The following is a 17,656-nucleotide window of genomic DNA, read 5'->3' as shown; positions in this document are numbered from 1 at the left end:
GCCAACCTCTTCCTGCCCTGGACATGTAGAGGAATGTATCCATCTGACAGAGAGGTAAACTACATGGTGAGTTTCTTTCACAACAATAAATAAGAAATCAACAAGTATTCCAGTAAAAACATGTATGGACTAATCTGGTTCCATCTGCTCAGGGCTGAGCACCATTTCCTCAACCATTATATATAAAAAAAAAATTATAATATTAAAGGTGGATGCAGCGATATGACGTAGATGCTGAAAGTAAACAGCATTGTGGATCAATTCCCACAACAACTACGAGCGTTAAAGCGCGAGGCTTAACATCTCCGCTATTTTGATTCCCGGTAGCCAGGCCAGGGAACAGTGTGAAGCGAACCCATCCACATCTGAGGGGAGGACGGCTCATAGTAATGTCTGGAATGGAGTGAATGCAATGCTATCAAACACATTTAAACCAATACCATTCCATTTATTCAGTTCCAGCCGTTACTATGAGCCCGTTTTCCCCAATTAAAAAGCCACCAGCCTCCTGCTCCGCAGACACCGTGTGTGTGAGGTCCTGCATCTCACTCATCTCAATATCTGTGGAGCTGCTCGTGGCAACGTCATTTCACTGAGTCTACCTTAAAATTGAATTCAATTTCAATACTTTAAAGATGCCTGAACTTTAAAGGTGCCCACTGCTCATTTCTTACTCACTCAGAAAAACATTTAAGTTCATGGGGCAATCTGCAGTTGCTACATACATTTTTGATTCTCAATGAATATCTTATAAATGCCTCATGAGCTTAGTTTAACTGTCGTACCCCATCAGAACCCCAAAACACCAAATATAAGCTTGTTCATCTTCAATGTTGGTAAACAAAGTAAATGTATACAAACACTGTATAGCATCAAAACATCATTTTGATGGTCAGTCCTTGTATACATAGTTCTGTCTATGAATTTGAGAGTGGTAACATTTCTCCAGCCCCATCCATCCCTCAGCTTTTGGCCAAAACAGTGGGGGGGTTACGGCGTTGTTATTGTTTCAACTCATAATTACCCCTTTAAATTATAATTGTTGCTATGTTATAGTATAAAACACTTTCTTGGGTTGACTGTGATGTCTGTCTGACAGGTAAGATCTCAATTGCATACTCCTCGCGTCCTCACTCCTCTGGCTTTCTCATCCAATGGGTTTTAAGGAGACGAGGAGAGGACGCGAGGAGTATGCAATTAAGATCTTCCAACAGACACCACAGGTACATCTTCTCTACTCCTCTACACTGACACCAAGTACATCCTCTCTACACTGACACCAGGTACATCCTCTCTACTCCTCTACACTGACACCAGGTACATCCTCTCTACTCCTCTACACTGACACCAGGTACATCCTCTCTACTCTTCTACACTGGACACCAGGTACATCCTCTCTACTCCTCTACACTGATGTGGAAGAACAGGATAGCTGAAAGCAGATTCCTGGTGGCCATCCATTACATTCCTCTGACCTATCCTACGGGCTCAGATCAGTGCAGATGAAGACCAAAGAGGATAAGGTGAGGAGGCAAAGAAAGGAGATTAAACTTCTCTAGACTATTCAGATACAGCAGTCGGGCGTGGGAGGAAATGAAGCGTGAGGGGGCGTCTCACTCCTCATCAGCGTTCTTCAGCATGAGTATGGCGTTGTATATCTTGAGGGCAGGGCCTAGTTTGATTGACAGGATCTTGACTATGTCTGCTTGGGTGAGAAGCAGGAAGGCCTCTCCATCCATTTGCTGGAGTGATACACAGAGACACAAAATAAGCTTCAACACAGAACGTGTGCGTGAGTGTTTGAATGTTAATGGCAGAATTTAACTTGACTTGGTTGCATTGTCATAGGATACACCAACCAGGAGCAGCAGATGAGAGGAGTGTGTGTGACTATTGTGATTCACAAAGTTGGGTTTTTAAATGGTAGCTCTTACCTCTGTCCTGAAGGTGGCAGCATGCTCTTTGCAGCCTGGGAGCCCTTTGACAAAACTGGCCACCTGACCCACAGGGAAACAAACATTAAGACACACACACATACACACACACACACACACACACACACACACACACACACACACACGATTAAAATGCAATAGGATACATAAAGCTATTGTATTGGGTGTATGTGTAATGTATGTGTTTTGCACAATATGTGAGTTTGTACAGTATGCGTAGAGCGCCTGTACATGTTTGTATTGCCTATGTGTTTATGTGTGCGTGTCTGACCTCGTCGGCGGTCCAGGTTGCAACTCTCTTAGCTGTGAGGCCCAGGACCTCAGGGAGCAGCTGGCAGTGTTTGTCCCAGCACAGAGCCACCCTGTGAGGGGGAGAGGAGGAGCCACCTGGGGAGAACACTGACTCATGGAGCGCCTGCTGGAGAGACAGGGAGTCTGGGGGAGAGGGAGGAGAAATTAGCTGTAAATATCTTCAATAGACATGCACAGACTATATATAATCCACACAGCGTTACACTCATTCTCTATTTCTGAGAGCAGAACTCTACCTTTCCCATCTCCACTCTCCTGCTTGACGACGTGCAGCTTCAGATACTTTGGGACTGGAGCAGACCTGTTGAAAGACAACATACAGCGCCTTCAGAAAGTATTCACACCCCACAAATCTTTCCACATTTTGTTGTGTTACAGGCTGAATTTAAAATGAATTAATTAGAGCTGTGTTTTGTCACTGGCCGACACACAATTCCCCATAATGTCAAAGTGTAATTATGTTTTTATTTTATTTTGAATTACTAATTAAAAATGAAAAGCTGAAATGTCTCGAGTCAATAAGTTCAGGAGTAAAAATGTGCTTAACAAATCACATAATAAGTTGTATGGACTCACTGAGTGCAATAATAGTGTTTAACATCTCTGTACCCCACAAATACAATTATCTGTAAGGTCCCTCAGTCGAGCAGTGAATTTCAAACACAGATTCAACCACAAATCCAGGGAGGTTTTCCAATGCCTCGCAAAGAAGGTCACCTATGGGTAGATGGGTAAAAAAATGTTTTTTTAAAAATAGACATTGAATATCCCTTTGAGCATGGTGAAGTTATTAATTACACTTTGGATGGTGTATCAATACACCCAGTCACTACAAAGATACAGCCGTTCTTTCTAACTCAGTTGCCGGAGAGGAAGGAAACTGCTCAAGGATTTCACCATGAGGCCAATGGTGACTTTAAAACAGTTACAACGTTTAATAGCTGTGGTAGAAAGATGGATCAGCAACACTGTAGTTACTCCACAATACTAACCATACTGAGAGTAAAGGAAAGAAGCCTTTACAGAATATAAAATATTCCAAAACATGCATTCTGTTTGCAACAAGGCACTAAAGTAGTACTGCAAACAATGTGACAAAGCAATTAAATTTATGTCCTGAATACAACATGTTGTGTTTGGGGGCAAATCCAATACAACATATTACGGAGTACCACTCTCCATATTTCAAGCATAGTGGTGGCTGCGTCATGTTAAGGGTATGCTTTTAATCATTAAGGACTGGGGAGTTTTTCAGGTTAAAAATTAAACCTAATGGAGATAAGCACAGGCAAAATCCAGGAAAACCTGGTTCAGTCTGCTTTCCACCAGACACTGGGAGATGAATTCACCTTTCAGCAGGACAATAACCTAAAACAAAGCCAAATCTACACTGAAGTTGCTTACCAAGAATACCGTGAAATTTCCTGAGGCCGAGTTCCAGATTTTTACTTAAATCTACTTGAAAATCTATGGCAAGACCTGAAAATGGTTGTCTAACAATGATCAGCAACCAATTTGACAGAGCTTGAAGAATTTTGCAAAGAATAATGGGCAAGTGTAGAAGGTATGGAAAGCTCTTAGAGACTTACCCAGAAAGACTCACAGCTGTAATCGCTGCCAAAGGTGCTTCTACAAAGTATTGACTCGGGTGTGAATACTTATGTAAATGAGACATTTCTGTATTAATTGCCAAAAAATTTGCTAACATTTCTAGAATCATGTTTTCACTTTGTCATTAGATGTACAGATTAAAAAAAATCTATTTAATCCATTTTGAATTCAGGCTGTAACACAATCAAATGTGGAATACGTCAAGGGGTGTGAATACTTTGGCATTGTACTCTCTTAGTAAACCAACAACAAACACTCTGCTCCATCATGCATTCTAGAGTTTGGTAGGAGAGAGTGGAGTCTGTGTGCTACCTCTTGGCCTTGGCTCCGTCGTTGATGGGCTCAGAGGAGCCCCCTGGTGGCTCACTCTGACTGCTGCACCTGGATTGTTCGCCCTCGTCAACCGTCGGCCCCCTAGTTACACTACCATAGAAACAACTGTTACCATGGAAACAAGTCCACAACTCCAGACTTTATTTGCAGTCAGATAACAAAGTCATGGAAGCTCTTCCAAACCCCTTCTGTTACATGTTCCACACATACCTGGTCTGAGGGGAGTCGTCTGCAGGCTCGGGCTGCTCCGGTGTGGTGGGGCTGTTTGTCTGGGTGTGTGGAGGAGGGTCTGGGCGTCGCCCACGGTGATGAGGCCCACTCAGGGTCATAGGTCGTTCTCCACTCAGACGGTCTGGTACCTGGCCCTCCCTGTTCAGGTTCATCTCCGAGTACGGACAACTCACCCCCCTACACACACAAGTTCAGAACAGGAACACAGTTCACCTTACTCACAGATTACAGCACACAGATCACAAGTCATTGTATGACATGTTTTTATTCAAACTTTTTTGACAGTTAGTGTGTGTGTTTGTTACTGACGTGTAGTGGGTTCCGTAGCGGGGTCCTCGGATGTGACCTACCCCATTGCATCCTGGGGTAGGACAGCCCTGCCCTGGTAGGACCAGCATATCAGTGGAGCCTGAAACACACCGCAGAGTTAATACTACACACAGAGACACACATACACACATAAACAGATTGGGAAATATTTGTGGGTTTTAGCAAAGTTATAACTATGTCCATTTTTTGGAAGTGTGTGCGTGTGTGTCTCACCATTGGAGGGGTGTTGTAGGGGATGACTAGTCTTCTGACACCAGCCCACAGGGTGCAGGTCTGGGCAGTCAGCATCCACCCAGTAGTCATACTCCTCACTCCAGCCATCAAAATGGATCTGAGAAGGACAGAGAGTTACACACACACACTACTCCACAATAATAATTCTGCACTCTCACACACAGCATACCCTCAGTCGGTGGTCCTCCACCTCTGCGATGGTTGCTATGCGGATGAGCATGGGATTCCTCTTATCGACAGCTTCCAGCTTCATTCCAGCCTGGAACCCATGGCACGGACGCTACAGGACACATTCAAGAGTTAACATCAGGTGATACAGATGGATTAATATACATGTTTTGTAATGGGTGTAGCTGACATAAATAAAGACTGTCAGTGGACCCAGAACAGAGCCCTGGGGAACTCCATGTGAAATTCCCCCAGGCCTCGAAATCAACACCAACAATGTAATTTGCATGTGCCATATGTTTTGAGTGTCAACTCTATGTGTGTGCGAGAATGTGAGTGTCTTACCAGTTTGAAGGCACGTGCAGGGGCTGCCTGTGTGCCAGTCTCCTCCATGTATTTATCCCAGGAAAAACTCCTCGGGTGCTTATACTCTGAGAGGAGAAACCACAACACACACCCTTATACAATGTTTCATGGTGTATCCAAATAAAGCGTTGAAATATGTTTGTGTGTGTCTCACCAGCAGGGGTGGTGAGGGTCAGCTCAGCCTCCTCACAGTAGCCTACAGGGTGGATGTAGGGACTGCTGGCATCACACCAGTAGTCATAGGTGTCGTCCCAGTTGTCAAAGTGTATGAGGAGTCTGTTGTCAACAGCAGCCGCGATGGACGCTACGCAGATCAGATATGGGTTCTTCTTATCCACCGCCTCTAGCTTCATACCCGCACGGAACCCTGACGGAGTCACCGACTACACACACATGCACCCACATAGTTCATATACAAACGTACTTGAATGGACCGAAGGTCACCAACTAATTCACAACACAAACACACTATTAATGGATCCACACAGGCTGTCAGGTAGGCTCACCGTGTTAAGGCTCTTGAAGAGGTGTTTGGGGGCCAGCTGACCTCTGCAGTTCTTCACATACATGTTCCAGTTGAACTCCCCATCCTTACAACCTACACACAAAAGGTTGAAGGTTATAGTTTTGTCTATCTACACACACAACATTGTACAGTCGGTAGAATATGCATGTGTGTCGGGTGTGTGTGTATGTGTGTCTGGTGTGTTTGTATCCGTGTCTGGGGTGTATGTGTATGTGTGTGAGGTGTGTGTGTCGGATGTGTGTGTGTGTGTGCATGCGTGTCGTGTGTGTGTGTATGCGTGTCGGGTGTGTTTGTATCTGTGTCTGGGGTGTGTGTGTGTGTGTGTGTGTACCTTTAGGCAGTAGCAGCTTGTGTCCCATCTTCTCACACCAGCCCGCCGGCTTCACATCCCAGGTGTCAGCATTTACCCAGAAGTCATAGCACTCTGGATACCCGTCGAAATGAAGCCTTACCCTATAACCCTGGATCTGAGACAGACAGAGAGAGAAAGAGACAGAGAGGAAGGAACGCAAAGAAATGAGGGAAAGCGAAGGGTTAGTTGTTCGAAAGCAGACATTCCTCCTATATCTTATTGGTCTGTTAGACACGTACCTCAGCAACACTGAGCACACAGAACAGAGAGGGGTGACAGGGGTCCAGTCCTTCTAACTTCATCCCCACTTTGAAGGCATTCCTGCTCTGAGGGAACGACTGGTGCTGCGAGGCACACATAACACACACATAACACTCTTTCACATGTCTGTACAGCTGTGTGTGTGTGTCAGAAAGAGTATGATAAAGTGTGCGTGCCTCACCTCCTTGAACAGTTTAAGGGGGGCAGCTATAGCCTTCTCCTCCTCCATGTAGGAGGGCCAGCTCCAGGGTCGCTTCTTATTGGGTGGGGCTGTCACTGGGGGTGGGACAACAAAACAGTCACATCAGCCAATCAGTGACATGAAAACCAGCAGGATTGCAGCACTGACCCCTGGTCTACCTAATTGGACAAACTTTCCAACCCTTGTCATTCCCAACAAATCCATCCCTCCACCTATCCATCCTCTCATCTATCCATCCTCTCATCTATCCATCCTCTCATCTATCCATCCTCTCCCTCCCCTCAGTGTAATAATAGGACATACCTAGCTTTGCCAGCTTAGCAGCTCTCCTCCCTTTGACAGCCTTGGACTTGTCCTGTAGAGAGAGACAGTCACTCATCGGCAGGTGAGCTGCCACACACACAACATCACAATGCTTTTCAGGACCAGCGTTGGCCACATCTTCTATCATCACCTCTTCCTCCTCCTGGTTGTCTTCCTCTTCATCACCAGAGTCCATGTAGATCTTCCTCTTCTTCCTCACTCGTTTCCCCAGTCCCCCCTCCCCCCCCTCTCTCTCCCTCCGCTCTCCGGGTGATGACCTAAACACACATGGAACAGAGGTCATTCTAGGAACATGCTCATGTGATGACTGTTTTGGGTCTTAACTGTTACTACTATCAATATGCTTTCTAAAATACAGTACAGTAAGAACAGCTAACATCTTTACCTGCCACTGGAGGGCTGGACACAAATGGAGCTGCAGTATTTGCCCTGGAGGAAACTTTCCAGTGGACCGGAGCCCCCACACGACCTACAGCTAGCCATCACAGCCCTGGGGCCTGCCTCCGCCTCGGGGCCTACCTCCACCCTGGGCTCCTCCACCATGGGACCCTCCACAGTGGGACCCTCCTCTAGAGACAGAAGCACAGGGCCTTGAGCTGGGGGAAAGAGCAGAATAATATTGAAGCTTTGTAATTCTATGCCCCCATCTGCAGAGCACCCAGTATGTAGTATGCTAATATACACAGTGCTGACATATATCAGAGCTATGAGTCTAAATACTACACACCTGTATTATAAACAATCAAAACTATGTTATACCTCCTTCATAACCATATGTTTACTTTACCCTTGGGTGCAAGTGGCTGGACTTCCTTGGCTGCAGAAGAGGCTGCGCTGCTCTCTGATTGGGCCTCTGGTGGAGGGGTGGGGCTTTTCGACTGGGCGGGGTTCTGGGGGGTTGGCCCTGACTCTTTGACCTCTGGCTCTGTCACGATCTCCAAAGTTCCAAACTCTGTCATACGGAACTGAGAGATACCAGTCAGTCTACCTGTCTGTAGTATCCACACACACACACACACACACACACACACACACACACACACACACACACACACACACACACACACACACACACACACACACACACACACACACACACACACACACACACACACACACACACACACACACACACACACACACACACACACACACACACACACACACTACCTACCTTGATGTCGCTGCCAGGCAGTGTGGCGATTCCGTCCTGCCAGTCCAGAGCACCCATCATGTCAAACTCTGCCCCCTGGGAGGGGCCATCACTGTGAGGGGTGTCAGTCATCTCTCCCTGCTCTCCTCCTCCTGTAATGACATCAATCAATCAGTCAAAATCACATCAAAATGGTATTTGTCACATGCGCTGAATACAACAGGTAGACCTTACAGTGAAATTCTTACTTAGAAGCCCTTAACAACAAAGCAGTTTAAAAAACAAATATACCTAAAAAAAAATAAAAAATAAAAGTAACAAACCATTAAAGAGCAGCAGTAAAATAACAACAGCGAGGCTACATACAGGGGTTAGTCGAGTTAATATGTACATGTAGGTAGAGTTAAAGTGATTATGCACAGATGATAACAGAGCGTAAAAGAGGGGGGGAGGGCAACGCAAATAGTCTGGGTAGCCATTTGATTAGATGTTGAGGAGTCTTATGGCTTGGGTGTAGAAGCTGTTGACAAGCCTCTTGGACCTAGACTTGGCACTCCGTTACCGTTTGCCATGCGGTAGCAGAGAGAACATTCTATGACTAGGGTGGCTGGAGTCTGACAATTTTTAGGTCCTTCACCTGACATCGCCTGGTATAGAGGTCCTGGATGGCAGGAAGCTTGGCCCCAGTGATGTACTGGGCTATACGCACTATTCTCTGAAGTGCCTTGCGGTCGGTGGGAGAGGAGTTGCCATACCAAACAGTGATGCAACCAGTCAGGACGCTCTCGATGGTGCTGCTGTAGAACCTTTTGAGGATCTGAGGACCAATGCCAAATCTTTTCAGTCTCCTGAGGGGGGAATAGGTTTTGTCGTGCCCACTTCACAACTGTCATGGTGTGCTTGGACCATGTTAGTTTGTTGGTGATGTGGACACCAAGGAATTTGAAGCTCTCGACCTGCTCTACTACAGCCCCATTGATGAGAGTGGGGGCGTGCTCGGTCCTCCTTTTCCTGAAGTCCACAATCATCTCCTTAGTCTTGATCGCGTTGAGAGAGAGGTTGTTGTCCAGTCAGCCAGTCAATGGGCGTGTTCGAGCGGGTACATTTTGTCTAGTCGGCGGTCACCGCCTTTCAAAGTGGGTTGCAACATGGGGATAAAAATTGTTTGACTTGTGCCTACATGTCGACTGCTTGAACTTGACAAAAACAGTGTGATCAAAGGTCGTGCAGTTTTTGATGAAGTCGCTGCTGTTGCTTCTCACCAACTGCATCATGCATTATTTGTCAACCAATCATTAGGATGTTTTTGGTGGACCCATGTGAACGTGACCAAAGACGTGACTGAAACAGGAACCAACTTTTTTGCGATTCTAAAGCTATAGGGGATACAAATTAAAGTGATTTGAGACCTCTCTCTAACCAATTAATTGTACACATGTTATGTTTTCAGTTTGTGAGTGTGTGATATAGAAAAGTAAAGAAAAAGAAAAACATTTATATACAATAGCAGGTATGTTGACACTGCCATGTTGATCTGAGCCTTTCTGTTGGAAAGCCATTACTTGGGCCGGAAGATACCAATATCGCGATTCTCGTTAGGATCATGGCAAGGAAACAAATTTCTTTAGGAAAGAAGCCCTATAGGTGGAAATAAACGGTATTATGTTGTCATCCAGAATCACATTGATTTATTTCCAAGCTATAGACACAATATTTTACATACAGCAGGATTTTAAAGGACCAAAGTGTTTTGTCTGCCTCTGGTTTGAATTTTTGCTGTGTAAAAAACATTGCGATACACAGCTAACCATTACAGTGTCCGACATTTGGTTGTCGCAGATGCACCTCGCCTGACTTTACTCGTTAACACAAAGTTTTGTTAGCCTTGCTACTTGAACACACCCAATCAATCAATAACCATACAGGTGTCACATCCAAATGACCTCGTACCCCTGCACATCGACTCGGTACTGATACCCCGTGTATATAGCCAAGTTATCCTTACTCATTGTAGATTTATTCCTTGTGTTCTTATTTTTTCTATTACTTTTCTATTTCTCTCTCTGTGTTGTTGGAAAGGGCCCATCAGTAAGCATTTCACTGTTAAGTCTAGACCTGTTGTTTAGGATGCACGAGACAAATAACATTTGATTTTAATTAAGACAGCACGCCCACTTCAGCAGTGGATGGGGAAACACTGCCACATGCCTATTGACATCTGTCTGTCTCTCATGTTAAGACAAGATGTGTGGGAGTTTGTTCATGCAAGGATATGGGCTAGAATAGGTCTGTCTGTATGTTCTCAAAGTAAAACTGAAATTGTATCCATTTGACAGATCTTTCTCAAATGTCTATCTATGTGTAGTTTTCATTATATATAAGATATCCATGTCTGTATCTTTGTCATATTTTTCCACCCTGTACTTTAGGGACCACAATGGGAATAAGTCACTGACTTTATTTAGCAATCCCTGTTTTTCAAATGAATGTAGTGTGTGTGTATGTATTGTTTTTATTAGCTAATTTAAAAAAATATGAATCAATCAAATGACATTATCCAAAATGGGGTACTCAAAAAATATCCCTGGCACAAAAAGTACAGCTACCTGCAAGAAGTCAACCAGCGCGTGCAAGTCGGGTACTAAAGAACCGCATCCCATCGCCGCTAGAGGGCGACTGTTGTGGAATACATGCATGCACTTATATGAAGCAAAACAAGAAAATATTTAACTTTTTAAAGCTAAATATCAAAAAATAAATGCACAAGCACTCCTGCATGGATTGGCCTAGAACACAAGTATTGACAAACACCGTGAGACTCGTGTCAAATACAAGTTAAAAGAACAAGTTCAGCTTTTCCTTGTTTTAACAGTATCTTATTAAATCGGCTGTTTGCATTGACGCGGACAACAGCGATGGTATAATAATCAATGATTTTAAAGAAAACAATGTGTTCTGCATAGAAATGTCAAATTTACGTGTGTTTTAATCAAACCAAGATCACGATATAACGTTTTCGCCTCGACGCTGCATCAACCCTATAGTTTGGTCAGAAATAATATTTTTTGACTGAAATATACGGATGGGAAGTAAACAATCAAGTGTGCTGTTCAACAGCTGTCAGTTTGCGTTCCCAAGTTTAAACCTCGAATTTATTCGACCATAAATAAAGTGTACGTGCGCCCATGATCAGCATTCGTCTTATACAAAATGGCGGAGCAAAGGAAGAGGCCACCAACACGTTAAAACTATGTAAATGACTCAAGTTATTTATTGAAACATATAATGCAGGGCCGTGTCTGTCAAATAAAACCAAATATATACCCTGCAATTTCATAGGTTAGTGTTTTCCCTCATCATTGCCATTTTCTTTACTTTCCCCTTGTCTCGGAATGTCAGCCAGCTAGCTGCCAGCTAGCTTGCTAACTGCTTCTGGCTAGCAAAGCGTCACTACGTTCAATTCAAACTGGTAGCTAGACTGCTAGGAACTGGGACTAGCATTTTGGCTTGGTGTAGCGAAGTAAGGACAACCAGTAATAAATAAGTTTCCATGTTTTGAACGTTAGAAAATGCTTAGGAACGGACTTCCACATTAGTTGGTATAAATAAGTAAATAACCGCCCCTACACTGACTTATTTGTTCAAGGCTAAAATATAGAATTGCTTGCTTTTAATTTCTTCAATAGAAACTTGACTCTCCGATTTATCTTTACGGTTTTAAATCACAGTACAAATCATAAGAACCGGTGCAAATTATAAAACGAACTATGCTTTATCGATTACTGTTGTTATTTGCAACATTTAATGTACAACAGCGATTATATTGTTTGAAAATTATGGAACTCACCTCGTTTCTGTTTTAACTCTTATTTTGAGCTGGATAGTGGATGCAATGCGCATGCGTTCAATGAACGCTGCCTGACAACTTTGGATCTCGGTAAACTTGAGCACACAACTATCGATGATCAATAGGTACAGCAAGGCGGACGCTTAGAGTGGACATATAGTTTATTAAATATTGTATTCATGCCTTGGGACTAGTCTTTCTCCCTCGTTTAATTTCAGAATCTCAGAGAGCATCAAATCGGAGCGCAGGGGCGTGCAGAGTCTGTTTGGCGTGGCGCGCGATTTCCATTGTGGTCATGTCGCTGTATGCCGTCAATAACTCTTTACGTCACCACCAGTCAATATTGTCTCCATATGTTAAAAGAAAGATGACAGTAGACTAATCATAATCCCAATTTCTAGCTGTTGTATGAATTTGGCCACACTTCCAACCAGTAATTCAGCAAAAAAATAAGAACAGTCAAGTCCAGACGACAAATAGGTATACAGTAGTTAGACCGTAGTATTGATTACAACAAGGCCTATAAACTCGGAATGTTTTTTAATTGTAAAACGTGATGCCTTTTCATGTTTGTTATCTATGCCCAATCAGACCAGACGTCCGGAATAGAAGCTCTCTGACTTTGCTATTTTAAGGGTTAATTGATAAGACATCCCTACTGTTCTTATTACAAGTGAAACGTTGGACTGGAAGAAGCTACTGTAGTCTATTTGGCATGAGATGCAGACCTTCAATGGCAGTGTCGCCTATAAATAAGCCTGCTTTTTCCAGTCGCTACCGCTAGATGGCAGTATAATGCTGTTTTCTTACGGATTACACTGTAGCATCTCAGTTGCCCAGTCGCATACATTATTCTCAACATCAGAAGAACGACAGATGCAAACCATGAGATGGCCTTCAGGGGTAAAGTGGCCGACACGAGGGTAAGAGGACTGTTTACTCGGATTTTTCACTCAGAAAAAATCGGATTATGTGCCAACCGGGCAGCCGTGGGTCAGATATGGACGCTGTTATAATAAAATACGAAATCATCAGGTGTCGTTGTTGGCGACTATGAAACATAAGCTATCAGTCTATCATTTATATTCAGCGACGGATATTTAATTTATCGTGAATGGCAAATGCATTCAGATAAAGATCACTCAGTCTGCAAATGAAGGTCTTCAGTCCTCTGCTGCTCCCCCGCAGTGCGCATCCCCTGCAGAGTCTGTTGGAGTTCTGCCATGGGGGCTTTTACACCTGCTGAATGATCCACTGTTCAGTTGACAGTGATGTCACGTGTCTTGGCGGCTGATTTGAGTATAGCCTAGGTCTATGATTTGTGATATATTATTATTGGGATGAATGACTCTGACTCTCTCGATCTCTTTCTCTCTTTCACTCTCTCGATCTCTCTCCCCCAGACAGTGCTTGTGCACCTGCTGCTATGCCTCGTCATATTGTACTCTCTCTACTACATGATTGGGAGTGTGTGTTTCGGCGCGTTCAGGTGCGACACTTTTCTTTTCCTCTCTCTGCGTTCACGTGTGGTTATTGGGTAAGTGACCTTGCTGGAACGGTGAGCTGTCCTCAGGCGGCTTCTATAAACCTGGTGCCAGGTGACAGAAGTGAGGAGGAGGGATTCGTGGAATACACAGCAACTATTGGTCTGTTTTCATTGATTGGAATGACAGTCAGTTTCAACCACCCTGGTTCCCTCCTAGCTCCTCCTTTTGAATATCCTGTTTGTTTGTTTGTTTTATCTGCTGCTCTTCTGTTTGCATTCAGGTTGGATCACTTTGATGGACTTATTCCCTTTGACTTTAAGACTGAACCAACCAATTTGGAGTCCAACTCCAAATACCTGGGTGAGTGAAGATGTGTATGGTAGTGTGTGTGCGCGTGCATGTCCTCTACATATGGTTACGGTCTTATATTGTTGTTCCAGTGAACCTGCTGTCCATGGAGTTGACCTATTTCTGCAGTGGTCTGCTGTTTGCAGCCGTGGTGAGGAGATGGGTCTGGGACTACGCTCTCACAGTCACATTACTGCATGTACTGCTCACCAGCCTGGGTGAGACACACACATACACACAGAAATGCATACACATGCCTGAACTCACTCACACACACACACACACACACACACACACACACTGGCTTAACTCAGAATAATCCCTTGCTGGCAGAGCAGAGTGCTCAGGGCCAGCTTTGATGACATCATGACAGGATGGGAAGTGGGGCTAGAGTTGAGAAGCAGCTGGGCCCAAAACAAGGCACATATATTGATCCTATCCCATGGTCTTCTTTAATTCCCCTTCCTCATGTGTAAGGATTGGATGGGTCTAGCTCTAAAGCAACACGATACACTCCCCATCCTTAGTTCTGTGTGGCATATTGCCTGTTTGTAATGTGTGTGTTTCAGTGATGTTGGAGTTTCCCTTGGTATGGCAGTGGTGGCTGGCCCTTGGTAAGACCTGTACCTCACCCTCACATGTTCTGTTTTATTGTGTGAAACCTTCTGAGTTATAGACAAGAAATTGGTTATGTCTCTTCTTTATTAATGGTTTTGTGTGTGTGTGTGTGTGTGTGTGGTTTTATGTGTGTGTGTGGTTGTATGTTTTGTTTGAAGGCAGCGGGTTGTTTCTGATGATCTGTAACGGTCAGCTGATAGCTTACTTCACCTGCCAGAGTGACCAGAGTTACCCCACCTTCAACAGCTACTGAGTACACACACTGACTAGAGTTATTTGCAGTGAGTCCGGTGGAAATGGAGGGATACCAAATGTTCCTGTTGACTTGGTTACCTGTTTGATTGTTGCACTTTGTTTCTGTTGGACCGGCTTCCCAGACACCAATTGATTCTCCAATGAGCAAGCTTTTGAGTCCAGGAAACAGCTTGTATATGTCATATCTGTAGTATGTAATATCTGTAGTATGTAATTGAATGTTAATCTTATGTCAGACAATGTTAATCATGTAATTTATCATCTTAGAAGTATTAAACCAGCTGTAACCTCACATCTGGGCTGGCTCTACACACACACACTTTTTCTTATCACATCCTGGTTTAAGCCTAACCCTAACCACAAGCCTTACCCTAACCTAAGCGTGAACTCTGGGTCAAAATACTGCATATCACACGGACCAGACTGAAAGAGAGAGGGAGGGAACGAGTGACCAGACACACACTCACCAGGTTGGGTGAGGTCAGGTAGTCACAGATCCAAACTGACCCATAGCCCCTATAAAACACACACTCACCAGGTTGGGAATGAATGGGGGGGGGGACATTCCTGGCTAGCAGGTCATCCCAGGTGATGGACAGGAAGAAGGTGTAGCCCTGCAGCTCAGTCAACAAACAAAGTGAGACAGCACGTCAATGTGTGTATAGGTGCGAGTGTGTATGTGGTCTTGCATGCATGTGTCAGCACTCTGTGCCAGGTGGGGTACTGGGGGGGTGCTTACAAGGTCATGTTCCCCCACCAAGGCGTTTGGTACAGTCTCTCTCCAGCAGGCTCTGCAGCAGAGTCCGGGCAGACCGGGACACACTTCTATGGAGCTGCAGGGGGGCGTGAAGGATGTTCTCAAACATCTCGGCCTTACTGCGACTGTAGAACGGGGGCTGAGGAACAGAGAGAGAGAAAAGAAGAAATAGGGAGCAAGATAAGTGTGCAGTGGATAGAATATGCTAGTTGAAAAGTATCTGAAACAGAAGAGAAAGACATACCAGTCCATGAAGCATCTCATACAGTACACTCCCCAGCCCCCACCAGTCCACAGCTCCACAGCAGGTGTGGCCTAACAGCACCTCTGGTGCCAGATACTCAGGGGTTCCACAGAAGGTTTGCATAGTCCCACCCACAGACATGCCCTCTTTACACAGCCCGAAATCCATCAGAACCACATGACCTCCACTGTCCAATAGGATGTTCTCTGGCTTCAGGTCTCGAAGGGGGGGGGTACAGAGGGTTAAATCACTGTGGAAAATGCGCTCTCTCATTGTGTGTGTGTGTGTGTGTACCTGTAGACTATGTTGAGGGAGTGGAGGTAGCTGAGGCCATCTCTGCAGTAGAATGTTGCTCTGGGAAGGTTCCCTCCCTCTGGAGATGGTAGAACAACTCTCATCCATTGATGTAGTCCAGTATGAAGAAGAGTGTGAGAGGTCTGGAAGGAGAAGTGGAGCCCCACCAGGAATGGATGCTGCAGTCCCTTCAGCAACACACCTCTCTACCATCACGTCTCTGCTGGAAGGAGAGAGAGAGAGAGAGGGATAGATAATGGATATAATTGAATGGAAATAGAATGGATGCCACCTTTCCAACAAGTCAGTTCGTCAAATCTCTGCCCTGCTAGAGCTGCCCCAGTCAACTGTAAGGGATGTTATTGTGAGGTGTAAACGTCTAGGAGCAACAACGGCTCAGCCGCGAAGTGGTAGGCCACATGAGCGCAAAGAACGGGACCACCGAGTGCTGAAGCGCGTAAAAATCATCTGTCCTCGGTTGCAACACTCATTACCGATTTCCAAACTGCCTCTGGAAGCAACGTCAGCACAAGTACTGTTCGTCAGGAGCTTCATGAAATGGGTTTCCATGGCCGAGCAGCCTCACAAACATAAGATCACCATGCCCAATGCCAAGCGTCGGCTGAAGTGGTGTAAAGCTCGCCGCCATTGGATTCCGGAGCAGTGGAAACACATTCTCTGTGCGTAGATGAATCATGTTTCACCATCTGGCAGTGCAACAAACAAATCTGGGTTTGGCAGATGCCAGGAGAACACTATCTGCTCCAATGCATAGTGCCAACTGTAAAGTTTGGTGGAGGAGGAATAATGTTGTGGGACTGTTTTTCATGGTTCAGGCTAGGCCCCTTAGTTCTAGCAAAGGGAAACCTTAACACTACAGCATACAATAACATTCTAGACGATTCTGTGCTTACAACTTTGTGGCAACAGTTTGAGGAAAGCCCTATTCCTGTTTCAGCATGACAATGCCTCTGTGCACAAAGCGAGGTCCATACAAAAATGATTTGTCGAGATCGGTGTGGAAGAACTTGACTGGCCTGCACAGAGCCCCGACCTCAACCCTATTGAACACCTTTGGGATGAATTAGAACGCTGACTGCGAGCCAGGCCTAACTACCCAACATCAGTGCCCGACCTCACTAATGCTCGTGGCTGAATGGAAGCAAGTCCCAGCAGAAATTTTCCAACATCTAGTAGAACATCTTCCCAGAAGAGTGGAGGCTATTATAGCAGCAAATGCAGGACCAACTCCATATTAATGTCCATGATTTTGGAATGAGATCTTGGAGGAGCAGGTGGCCACATACTTTTAGTCATGTAGTGTACCTGTTATTGACAATGCTTTATAACCCCATAATAACGCATTATAGCAGTTGGTGAGAAAATGTGTTAGGCCACCGAGCATTCAAACACGAGAATATGAAAACACATAGTTGTAACTACATGTT

The 17,656-nt window shown here is 44.8% G+C and overlaps 2 protein-coding genes across 8 annotated transcripts; one reads left to right on the top strand and one right to left on the bottom strand.

Moving 5' to 3' along the window:
• Positions 1-895: 895 nt before the first annotated feature.
• l3mbtl1b (L3MBTL histone methyl-lysine binding protein 1b) lies at positions 896-12,476 on the bottom strand. 2 transcript variants are annotated; one of them, XM_024407754.2, is made up of 21 exons: positions 12,206-12,476; positions 8,380-8,510; positions 7,993-8,170; positions 7,591-7,774; positions 7,336-7,462; positions 7,185-7,236; positions 6,861-6,955; positions 6,658-6,762; positions 6,398-6,533; positions 6,047-6,138; positions 5,695-5,923; positions 5,520-5,605; positions 5,176-5,286; positions 4,986-5,103; positions 4,752-4,851; positions 4,422-4,619; positions 4,191-4,301; positions 2,504-2,568; positions 2,227-2,390; positions 1,935-1,997; positions 896-1,742 (listed from the first exon to the last, which is right to left on the bottom strand). In XM_024407754.2, exons 2-21 carry the CDS (start codon positions 8,488-8,490, stop codon positions 1,614-1,616), a joined length of 2,454 nt encoding a protein of 817 aa, XP_024263522.2. In that variant the 5' UTR covers positions 8,491-8,510; positions 12,206-12,476; the 3' UTR covers positions 896-1,613. The 2 variants fall into 2 exon arrangements, with proteins under 2 accessions (XP_024263522.2, XP_024263520.2); XM_024407752.2 differs by having other exon boundaries at positions 897-1,742; positions 7,591-7,801; positions 12,206-12,475.
• Positions 12,477-12,984: 508 nt separating this feature from the next.
• LOC112239266 (transmembrane protein 244-like) lies at positions 12,985-15,205 on the top strand. Of its 6 annotated transcripts, XM_024407757.2 has the most exons (6): positions 12,985-13,128; positions 13,609-13,694; positions 13,973-14,052; positions 14,133-14,258; positions 14,610-14,654; positions 14,817-15,205. In XM_024407757.2, exons 1-6 carry the CDS (start codon positions 13,096-13,098, stop codon positions 14,909-14,911), a joined length of 465 nt encoding a protein of 154 aa, XP_024263525.2. In that variant the 5' UTR covers positions 12,985-13,095; the 3' UTR covers positions 14,912-15,205. The 6 variants fall into 6 exon arrangements, with proteins under 6 accessions (XP_024263525.2, XP_042162842.1, XP_042162837.1 ...); XM_042306911.1 differs by having other exon boundaries at positions 13,036-13,694; XM_024407755.2 differs by lacking the exon at positions 13,609-13,694 and having other exon boundaries at positions 13,047-13,128.
• Positions 15,206-17,656: the final 2,451 nt, after the last annotated feature.

The sequence above is a fragment of the Oncorhynchus tshawytscha genome, linkage group LG03 (genome assembly GCF_018296145.1).
Source record: "Oncorhynchus tshawytscha isolate Ot180627B linkage group LG03, Otsh_v2.0, whole genome shotgun sequence".
Taxonomy (NCBI): domain Eukaryota; kingdom Metazoa; phylum Chordata; class Actinopteri; order Salmoniformes; family Salmonidae; genus Oncorhynchus; species Oncorhynchus tshawytscha.
The sequence above is the reverse complement of the archived record's forward strand: the minus strand, read 5'-3'. Positions and strand labels throughout refer to the sequence as shown.

Bases quoted from the DNA above. Each gene is read 5' to 3' on its own strand.
- l3mbtl1b (XM_024407752.2), bottom strand. From the start codon at position 8,490: ATGACTGACACCCCTCACAGTGATGGCCCCTCCCAGGGGGCAGAGTTT. The intron at 5,287-5,519 runs GTAAGACACTCA...TGTGTCCTGTAG, and splicing joins CTGCACGTGCCTTCAAACTG to CGTCCGTGCCATGGGTTCCA. The intron at 4,620-4,751 runs GTCAGTAACAAA...TTGTGTGTGTAG, and splicing joins CGCTACGGAACCCACTACAC to GGGGGTGAGTTGTCCGTACT.
- LOC112239266 (XM_042306903.1), top strand. From the start codon at position 13,632: ATGCCTCGTCATATTGTACTCTCTCTACTACATGATTGGGAGTGTGTG. The intron at 14,259-14,609 runs GTGAGACACACA...TGTGTGTTTCAG, and splicing joins TGTACTGCTCACCAGCCTGG to TGATGTTGGAGTTTCCCTTG. The intron at 14,655-14,816 runs GTAAGACCTGTA...TTTTGTTTGAAG, and splicing joins GCAGTGGTGGCTGGCCCTTG to GCAGCGGGTTGTTTCTGATG.